Source organism: Drosophila kikkawai, chromosome 3R, assembly GCF_030179895.1.
Source record: "Drosophila kikkawai strain 14028-0561.14 chromosome 3R, DkikHiC1v2, whole genome shotgun sequence".
NCBI lineage: Eukaryota > Metazoa > Arthropoda > Insecta > Diptera > Drosophilidae > Drosophila > Drosophila kikkawai.
In genome coordinates this window covers 34,929,422-34,939,761 of record NC_091731.1, presented here as the reverse complement: position 1 = coordinate 34,939,761, position 10,340 = coordinate 34,929,422, and the positions used below count along the sequence as shown (strand labels likewise).

The following is a 10,340-nucleotide window of genomic DNA, read 5'->3' as shown; positions in this document are numbered from 1 at the left end:
GCTCTCACTTTCTTAATGGTGCAATCTGATGGGGGATCGGATCTCTTCTTTATTTTGAAAAACATTATTTCAAAGGATAACTCTTCTCTTAGCTTGCAATCTAATTGACAACATTTACAAAAATCTAAAAGATAAACCATAGAAATCGCTATTACAGAAACGAATTTATATTTTAATTTCCCAATCAGCAATTTCTCTGGTCCACTTGGAAACGTAACATGTGTTTAAATTAGCTAAAACTCTTTTCTTAGATTTAAAAGTGACCAAAATAAAATGGTTAAGTAGATAAATGTCCGGTACATTGTTAAATAATATTTAAATTTAGTGTAAAATGCATTTGCTTTCTTGAAATTCCTCAGGAAGAACACACGTATCCACAACCAATCCGGTACTAATTGATTGAAAAAGGAATAGAGAAGATCCACCAGCTAGTCTCAAGGTTTTCAACTACTTTTTATGTGAACTTGGCTTTTGTAACTCGTATTTTAAAGCATGCTTAAATGTAATATTGTATAACACATTTCCATGGAGATATATATGTATGTATGTATAACTTTATATAGATGCAAGGACACAGCGACTCTCTAGGTCTCATCGTCCTGCAGCTCAAGGAATTGTGTGCAGATGTCGCGACTGCATTCGCCCTTGTTGTTGAATAGGAATTTGTAATAATGGCCGTCCGCACAAATGGCTAGAAAATTTGACAAATTAAACAAGGAAAGGAAACCATTATGTCCAAACAACTTACCCACAACCGAATTGGGATCGGCGCCAAAGGCACAAACACATCGGGGTCCCTGCGGTATTGAGAACTTCACAAAGCTCCATTGGCTCGAAAAATACTTGGGTATTATCGAGGACTCGCGGGGCTTGTTGTCCTCCAGGTTAAACACGTGTATGGTGCCATGATCGGAGGCCACCACCACCATGGTGGACTGGTGGTTAAAGTTAATGCAGAATATATTGGCATGGTTGCTGCCCCGCCTCAGTTCCGATACCTTCTTGCCGCTCTCCGTGTCAAAGATCCGGATGAGGGTACCCTTCTCCCCGGCGGTGGCCAGTCGTGTGCCCTGCAGGTTCAAGGCAATGCAGCTAATGCCCGCCTCGTGGGCAATCACCTCCAGCGGTGCCCGTTCCGTGTTGGCCAGATCAACGATCTGAACGTGGCCAGTTCGCCGGCCGGGGAATGCGAGCAGGCTCTTGTTGCTGTGCGGGCACAGGACGCACAAGCCATTGGGATTGGAGCTCGTCTCGAATACATGCAGCTGTTGTGGCTGCTGCGTGAAAGTGAAAACCTTGATGACACCCTCCAGTACCACGACAATGCGATCCCTACGAAGCCGCACCGCCCGCACCGGCTGGTTGAAGTCCAGCGATATGGCCGGTGACTTTTTCAGGTCATCCCAAACAATCACCTTATTGGGCGGATACAGCGGCCGGATGCCGCCGCCCACCAAAGCCAGGTAATTGCACCTGAACAGCATCTCCACATGGCTCAGACCACCTGCAAAAGACAATGGATTTAGTTTTGGGCCGTGGGAAATCCAATCTGTCTCCCACTCTCTCTACCTTCTGGGAAGTACTGGCGCTCCTTTTCCTTCAGCGGATCACAGTTGTAGACCCGGAATCCGGTGTCCGTGGCACAGGCAAAGCATCCTGCAACGCAATAAGTTAGCTATAGTATATGGACACCGCAGTATATGCAGCGACGTACCCTGGTCTTGGTTAAAGGCTGCGTAGAGCAGCCCGTTCCCGTACGGGTTTTGCTCTGTAAGGTTCATTGCACGCTCCGCGGGATGTTGGGGACCAGGCGGCCACTAACCAGTTCCGTTTCAATAGATGGACAGAAAAACAAACCAGGACGGCACTGCGGATGAGATGGATATTTTTTTTCGTATAAAAACAATGGTCGTAGTGTGACCAATCTAAGCAAAGTGCTTCGATTCGATAACCGTCTATGTTTTGATAAGCGTTATCGTTATCGCGGCTACCGCTCGCTATTTACGAGACTGAATTGAACCACAAAAAAACAAGTAACAAGTTTTATCTGTCGCTCGGTTCGCATCGTGCCTAAAATATGGAGTTCAGCACGGATCTCTGCTTCGCGGAGGACTCCATCGAGCCGTGTCGAACCTGCGGCATTTATTTCACAATCGGCCTGGGCATGGACCAGAAGCTCGTGAAACCCTTGTTTGATACGGATGACGCCGCCTCTCCCGCCGGCATGGTGGAGATCCTGGAGCAGATGACGGCTTGGAAACTGCAGGTAAGTAAACAACCTCTTTGGAAAACCCTGTGACCAACACTCGTCAACTTAGGTGGCGCGGGATGATGGGAGACCGCAATACATTTGCATCACCTGCATCGCAGAGTTTCAGAAGCTGCTCAAGTTTAAACACAGTTGCCTTGAGACCCAGGAGCAATTTGGCGAGCTGGAATTGCAGCGGGAGCACAACGGCATAGTGATCAAGCGGGAGATTGATGCCGACCCGGAGGAAAAGTTCTGCGGATTCGTCTATCTCGATATATCCGACGAGGAGGAGATCAGCGACGAGGATGGCAGCAGACGAGTGTCCGCCGCCTTCGATATACCTCATGTGCCGATCAAGGAAGAGCACATGGCGCGTGTGCCGATACAGACCAAAGCGACATTCCTGCCACCAGAGCCCAAGGAGCTCGAGCCACCTAACCCGTCCGACTTTGAGGGGATTGAAAGCGATGAGCTGGCCGGCATGTTTTCTGCATCAAGTGCAAACTCCCAGGCCAACAGCGATGATGATGAAGAGGAGGAGGAGGAGGTGATAATGAAGTTTACTTACGACGATGAAGGCGAAGCAGCTGCCACGCTTCCACAGCCCATTGTTGAATCGCCGGCGATTGTGACATGTAAGCTCTGTTCCTACGATTCACCCAACGAGGAGGCACACCTGGAACATATGCAGCGAATGCACCTGCTCAAAGACTGGGAATGTCACATCTGCGCCAAAAAGTTTACTAATGCCCCAGAGAGTCGTCTTAAGTTTCACATGAAGTGGCACAAGTTGCAGCGTCATCTCAAGTGTCCCATGTGCGGATTCTTCTGCAGCTCCAAGGAAACGCTCAAGGAGCACAAGAAGGCTGTACACACGTGCACCAAGTGCACTTACTGCGACAAAAGTGAGTGAAATTTAACGAAATATATATATTTTCTATTAATACTTAATGTGTTTGATTTCAGACATAAGAACAAACTTGATGCAGCGGCATTTAAAAACGCATTTGGAAGGTAAGCTTATTGAATTTGAATATGAATCTCGTTTAATATTACTAACGATTCTTCTCTTTAAACAGAACGCCAGGCGGAAATCGTCGACCAACTGAATTTATTGCAGCAACCACAAGTTGATGTGGTAACCTCTTTACCTACTGCGATGGTTCCTGCCAGCCAAGAGCCTTTACCTCCAGCGGAATCTCCTCCACCAGTGGCCTCTTCATCTCCCAAAGAAGACGACTCTTGTGTCTCTGTTACCACAGAGGATATTCCTATTGAAAAAGACTCAGCTTCTGTTTCTTTGAAGCCTCCTGCAACCTGTATTATACAGTGCGCTTTCTGCAGCGATACCTTTGAAGATACTGAAAAGCTGGGATCTCATGTGCTGGCCAAGCACAATAAAAAATCGACAAAGAGACGGCACTCACCGGACAAGACGCCGTCCCCGATTAAGCCGGCAAAGGTCAGTAAACCAGAGTCCGAGAACCTGACGCTAGAAGAAACATTCAAGGAAGATACCAGCAGCTGCAGCATAACTGACGAAAGCCTCAATGGTAGCTCCGCCGAGCAGAATGAGAAAAATAAAACCTACTCGCGGTGTCCACTTTGCCACAAGACTTTCAATCTGAAGTTCAAACTAAACCGGCACATGCTGCAGCACAAGGCCCCATACTAAGGCCATTTCTAGATTATAAACCCAGCAAGGCCATAAAAAGTGAATTGAAAGAAAGCAACTTAATTCTGAATACTACAGAAGTATTAGTAAATTTCACTTGTGTTTTGACAAACATTACAAATTTATGTTCCTCAATTTCTGTTTATTTAAATTTCAATGCAGAATCATGTTAAATCATTTAAAACATAAGCTTAAGTTGATCGAAAATGAAGCACAACTCGTATCTAGTTTCATCTGAGTTTTATTGGGTGTTTGTGTCTCTCTATACGTAATATATTTATTTTATAAACTGTGTTATCCATAAAATGGGTTCATGGACTGGGAGGATTTTCACTCTCTCTCTACTTTTGAAAACTTTTTGCCTAAATAATTCGAATTACAATTTAATTTTAAAACAAAATTTATGAAAAATAACCCAAGGAAGAAGGGTTAAACAAGCCTCTCCACTCACGTATCCAAAGCCATCTTCTCACTCCTCCTCTCACTTAGTTTCCACTCCCTGTGGCTGTCTTGAGTACCGTTGCCGGTATCAGTTTGGTGGCCAGCGACTTTCCGGCCGCCTCTCCACCTCCTCCGGCCACCGTCGTAACGGAGATTTTGCCACCAGACGCTGTTCCGGCCGCCGCCGTTGCCATTGGTATCACTTTCAAGCTGGACAGAGGCTTTAGGTTTAGGCCCTGCAGACCCGGCGAAAAGTACAGCTGCCCGCCATTGCCTTGCACGGCGAACACGAGATTATTTCCAGCCGTCGCCGTCGTTGCTGCTGCTGGAGATGCCGTCGTGGTGGCAGTACTGGTAATCTGCTTGTTAGCCACCAAAACATTCTTGGCCAGTCGCAGTGTTTGTGTGCCGCCAGCTCCAATTAGTAGCGTTTTGGGTGCCGTGGTTATGCCGCCGCCAGAGGAAGTGGTTACACTGTTGCTGCTGCTGGTGGCCAGGCGGAGCAGTTGGTTGCCCATGATAACGGTCTGTACGGGTGCAGATCCAGCAGGTCGAGCGGGAATCTGAAAAATAAGCAAAGGAAGTATGGAAACTCGAATTAAAAATCTATAAAAATCCTATTTTTGTTTGTATTTTTTACATTTTAAAATAAAGCTGGATATAAAATCGATTTTCTAATCAATTATTTGGTTCTTTTTTTCACAACCTATTTAAGGCATATCAAATTGTTTAGATTACTCACCGCTCCCTGAAGCTTCACGGTCTGTCCGCCAATCACAATGTTCTGAGTTGTTCGCACGGCATTTCCAGCCGCCACTCCCGCTCCGGAGACCACTGCGCCGGAAGCCGCTCCTGTTGAAGCCACCGTTGTACTGGCTGTGGTAGTGGTCTGGGTGATGGCCACACTGTTACCTCCGCCCAGCTGTTTTAGCTGCTTGGCGTGGACCAACAATGGTTTACCTGGCAACACCGTCGTTTTGCCAATGATCTTGGGCATTATGTTGGTGCCGCCACCACCAGGTCCTCCTCCAACTGTAGTTGTTGTTGTTGTTGCACTCACAATGCGCGCCATTGTGGGCAACTGCTTGGTCGACTGGTTGGGACTCAGTGTAATCATATTACCCGCTGAGGAAGTGGCCAGATGAATTATATTGTTGCCAGCCGTGGTGAGAAGCTTGCCGCCGCCGCCGGCAGTCTGCTTCTGTATTAAGCTGTCCAGGGTGATGATATGACCCGTTCCCTGAGTGGTGGTGTTCCCTGCAGTACTCACTGCTCCGGCCGCTGGTGTGGCTCGAATCACGCGAGTAGCTGTTCCGGTTTGGTTGGTACCCACCGCCGGTTGCTTGAAATTTTGCAGCACAATCCTCTGTTGCTGCTGCTGCTGCGGCGACCCACTTGTCTTGGGCGATGTGGCGAGTATTTTGGGAGCTGACTTCGTCAGTGCCTGGAATACGATTTTCTTGTTTGATGAAATGGCCGTGTTGCCTGTCAAGAAATCGTTTTTTTCTGATTAGTCTCTTTTAAATGGTTGAAAAGCTTTGAGCTCAGCACTTACCCACAATGATCCTTTGCTGCGGTGAGCTCTGGGCTGGACTGACACTGCTGTTCACCTTCACCTGCTTGAGCTGCTGCTGCTGCTGGAGATTAGCAAAGGCCTGGGGCGACATCTTCACAATGGTTCCGCCACCGGTAACGGGGGAACTCGTCGTCGTCGTTGTAATGGGCATGGGATTTGAAGCTTCTGTGGCGGAAATACTTGTCACCGGTTTGCTGGAGACTATCGAAACGGCACCGATCTTCTGTTGAACAGGTCGCACGGTCTGGGATTGGGGCATCACTCCTCGGGGTCCAAGAATCTGCACGGAGGGTGGCTTTGTCACCGTGGGATTTCCAGCTAGGGTGGTCCCTCCCCCGGCGGGCAACAGTCGTATAATGTTTTTGGGCATCTGAGGACGTGGCGTAATGGTCAGAGCTGTTGGTTTCCCAACTACTGGTTGGACCTGCAGCTGCTGCACCTGTTGCTGTTTCTGCTGCTCCATGGGTATGATAAAGTTTCCAATCTTACTGTTCGGAGAGGGCTTCTTGATGGTCAGCTTTTTGGTTACTACCGAAGGCGGGGTAGAAGCAAGTGATTGATTCGGTGTGGTGGCCACATGAACCGTTTGCAAGCCCGTTGGCGTGGACACCAGTATGGGCGTGGTGTTGCGTGTGGGACTGATCTTGGAGATCGCAAAGTTGCCAGCCTTAGCAGTAGCCAGCGGTCGTTGAACGGTCGTTGGAGCAGGAATGGATAGCGCCACGGGCTTGAGCAGAGATTTCTGTACCTGCTGTAACGTATTCTGATTGGGATTCGTATTGGGATTAGAGGCGGAGGTGGAGGCTGCCACTATCGTTCCCACACTAGCAGTGCCAGGCGGTATGTGATATTTAAGAGGCGGCACTGGAGGACACTTAACGCCCAATGGCTTTTTCACCTGCAGAGCAGAAACTTGCACTGGGGCTGCCACTGGTGACACCACTGCCGGTACCAAAGCAGGCAGATGCTCTGGCTGCTGATGGGCTTCCAATAGCAACCCAGATCCTTCACTGCCGTCGGCGTTCTTTGGCCTGGCCAACTGTTTCCGCTGCTGTTGCTTCTGCTTCACCAAGGATTGGTTCTGTCGATGCATCCTCTCAAACTCCGCCTCGCTGCGATTGCGGTGCAAATAGATCCAGATCTTTCGCCTGGCATCGTATTTTACGCAGGGATCCTGGCCGCCATGCATCCGATCCAAGGCTCCACTCACGATGGTCTGAAGCACATTATCCGCCGCCTGTTGGCTCACATACTGGGAGCACTTGAGCAGCTCGGAGATCTCGGAGCGAGTTCCCTCTCCGTTTGGTAGCCGGGCGGTGGCATCTCGCACCAGCGTAAGGATGGTCACGAACGGCGGTCGGTCGTCCACCATTACAGCATGACCTCTCGCCTTGTTCAGCGGCAGACTTTGGGTGTAGATGCCCTTGACTGGCCCCACCACACTCTCATATCCGTTGAGGCGGTAGGTGAACGGCCGGTGTGGATACTCGAAGCGAATACGTTCCTGTCGCTGGAACTCGAGGATCTCCGCCTGGCTGGCTGTGCGCACTGTCCAGGTGGTAGGACATCTGGGCGGCGGCGTGGGAGTTGCATCCACCTGATTCATGAAGGCATTCGAGTTCAGCACTGGACTGAGTTGCGACTGCTGCGGCTCCTCCCGTTGACTTCTCAGCCAGCTGTGGCACAGGCCCAAGAGTCGCGTGTCCGAGTCTCGGCCAGCGCCTATCCATTGGTAAATCCCCAACTGTGTCTTGTGCTCAATGTACGGCACATACTCCGGCGGCAGGGAGCCAAAGTCACCAGACAGGAAATTAATAGCGGACTGCAGCAGTTTGGACCAATCCGGCACAGATCGTTGCCAGTCACCCGTGGGTATGACCGAGTCCGAGTTGATTTCCCGCCAGCTGGACAGCAGGATTTGTAGTTCGCCGTAGGTAAGTCGATGCTGCGGCGTGGACACAAACAGATCCCGCAGCAGCGAGAAGAAGGAGGCAGGACGGGGTGAGGCAGGCGGTCTGATAAGCACTTCCCTAGTGGGACTGCCGGTGATATGGCCAGCAGTTGCAGTTGGATTGCTGGCGAGATTAGGAGGCAGCGTGGGACTCGGACTGGAGGTAGCAATCGGTCCATTCAACGGCTCTAGCTTGGGCACGGGCTGGGGGGGAAGAACAACGGATGCGGGCGCTATTTTCTTTGGCATGATCTTCGGCTCCCTCGGGCTGGGCAGGTGCTCCTGGTCCGGCTGGTCCTCTGGTGCCCGACGACCGTACACCTGCTGCGGTTCATCCAGCAGCATGGGTTCTGCCTCTTCAGGGAACTCGCTCTTGTTGGGCGTGCCTCCACCAATGGGTACCAGCGCAGGTGGATCGGGATTGAGGCGGGCCATCAGCGCCTTGGGCTTCCGACCTGGCTTGAAGCTGCCCACGAATTGGGCCCGTGTGCAAATGTCGCGCAGGCGCACCTCCGAGGTGTCAAACTCGGGACTGTCCTGTAATATGGAAGATAATTGGTCAAGATTAGGGTGCTCCTCTTTTTTTTTAGGTTACTAATTAATAGCTTCTGTTGAAACCTCTCACTTACCGGCTGCTCCACCTTCCGGCGCTTGTAATCCCTCAAATACTTTCGGAAATTCTTGTCGTTCAACTGGGGAATCCTTTCCTCTTGCATGAAGCGCAACACCTGCTCATCGTCCACGCCCGGCCGCCGCTTAAAAAAGGTATTGTAAATGCATTTCTTATCCGCCGCATTCGATGGTCGCCCCGGTCCCGTTGGCTCCAGAGCCCTAGGCTCCTCCAGTTTAAACTCTAACGGCGTCTTGGCCAGCCGCTCAACCAGCTGGGAGCACTCTTCGTCCTCCTCCTCCTCCTCGGCGCTGATGTCGCCTACCTTTAGGTCACATTCGCCCACAAGTTCCAGGAGCTCCTGGGCGTAGCGCTTCTTGGCTCGTTGCGAGCAGAAACGATTCTCCATTGAAAGCGTTGGCGGTTTCCGTTTGCGGGGCCTTGGTCGCGGCAGACATTTCCCAAAGGCTCCTTCGGCGGGCGGGGCAGAGGTGTAAGCGTGCTGCAGCAGTTGCTCCCTAGAGAGAAAAAGCTCCTTCGCCAGCTGGCTAAGACGTTCTGCCTGCTGAAAACGGAATTCCCTTCGGCTCGAGTGCTGAATGCTCCGGCGAAGTTGAAGGACATCGGGCCGTAGGTTGCCCTCCTCCAGCTGACGCTGGAGCTGGAGCAGCGGGGATTGCCCGAAGCGCTGAAGGCCGCCGTTGAAAAGCTGCACCAAGGTGCGCTGCTGCTCGGCGCCAGCCTGCGCCTGTCCGGAAACCAAGCTGGAGAAGTCCGGCAGCAACGGCTGCAGCCGTGCCTGGACGTGGTGTGGTAGCAGCTGCCAGGTCTCCATTGAGAAGAACTCGTGGAATATGGCCGAGTTCTCGCACAAGCCCCGCGGCAGTCTGAAGATGTCCCTTCCGCTGAGCTGCGCCAGCTCTAGCTCGTCCGACTGGCAGGTGGTAGCGTCGTCCTCCGTTTCCGAGCCGGAGTCGGAGAGGTCCTCGTCCTCGTCCTGATCCTCCTCCAGTGAACCTGAGGAACTGCTGCTACTGCTCGAGATGCGACTCCGCTGGCTGCTGCCAGAGCTGCTGCCACTGCTGCTGTCGCTCATCCGGCCGTCCACCTCCTCCTCCTCCTCGGAGTCCGCACTTCGACTCGCATTCGGATTTGGAATTGGATTTGGCTTTGGACCAGGCCTGGGCATGGTGTTTACGTTTAGGTTGCTGCTCATCGCCACCAGTTCGTCAGCAGATTTTTTCCGGAACAGCGCCGCGATTTTTTCTCTACACTAATTTACAATTTTTGTCTTTTACGCCGCTGCTGGTCCTGCCTCGTTATATCAATCATGGCATTAGCTGGTTGTTTTCTTCTTTTTTTATTGCTTCGCAGCATGTTTTCTCTACGATTTTTTCAGCATTCCCCGCGCAACGCGTGCATTTCGCGACGAGTTGGCAGGCCGCCGCGGCACGCTAGTGGTGAACCGATGTGGCGGTGGTGGTTTTCGGGTTTTATGCAATATAAACAAATAGTTTTTTGTTCATTTTAGGGGTTAATTGCGGCAGTGACGCAACCTCTCGGCCAATGGTCTTTGGAGGGATATGAAATGTATGCACTGCGCGAGCAAATGTCCATAAAATTAAGTTTTTTGGCATCTCGCTAGGGATGAGACGATATGATGGCTCTCAATACAGTGACTGTGACTGAATATGTTAATGGGTTTGTGGATTAAAATATTTTGGAAATGAGGTACAAGACTTCAGGTTTTGGATAATGGGTTCCGTTATTATAAAAATATATTTTTTATACTTCAAAATGGTAATGGGTTCGTAGATAAAAAAAATATTAAAAAAA

The 10,340-nt window shown here is 50.6% G+C and overlaps 3 protein-coding genes across 3 annotated transcripts; 1 reads left to right on the top strand and 2 right to left on the bottom strand.

Annotated features, from left to right (window-relative positions):
- Positions 1-2: 2 nt before the first annotated feature.
- On the bottom strand, positions 3-1,929 carry LOC108072081 (WD repeat domain phosphoinositide-interacting protein 3). Its single transcript, XM_017163092.3, has 4 exons — positions 1,715-1,929; positions 1,570-1,656; positions 749-1,504; positions 3-691 (listed from the first exon to the last, which is right to left on the bottom strand). The coding sequence occupies exons 1-4, from the start codon at positions 1,779-1,781 to the stop codon at positions 585-587; spliced, it is 1,017 nt and encodes a 338-aa protein (XP_017018581.1). The 5' UTR covers positions 1,782-1,929; the 3' UTR covers positions 3-584.
- A 67-nt stretch (positions 1,930-1,996) lies between these two features.
- E(var)3-9 (Enhancer of variegation 3-9) lies at positions 1,997-4,154 on the top strand. Its single transcript, XM_017163118.2, has 4 exons — positions 1,997-2,266; positions 2,319-3,156; positions 3,218-3,265; positions 3,331-4,154. Exons 1-4 carry the CDS (start codon positions 2,078-2,080, stop codon positions 3,924-3,926), a joined length of 1,671 nt encoding a protein of 556 aa, XP_017018607.1. The 5' UTR covers positions 1,997-2,077; the 3' UTR covers positions 3,927-4,154.
- Positions 4,150-10,100, bottom strand: LOC108072103 (nuclear factor related to kappa-B-binding protein). Its single transcript, XM_017163117.3, has 4 exons — positions 8,524-10,100; positions 5,923-8,431; positions 5,110-5,852; positions 4,150-4,930 (listed from the first exon to the last, which is right to left on the bottom strand). The coding sequence occupies exons 1-4, from the start codon at positions 9,718-9,720 to the stop codon at positions 4,412-4,414; spliced, it is 4,968 nt and encodes a 1,655-aa protein (XP_017018606.1). The 5' UTR covers positions 9,721-10,100; the 3' UTR covers positions 4,150-4,411.
- Positions 10,101-10,340: the final 240 nt, after the last annotated feature.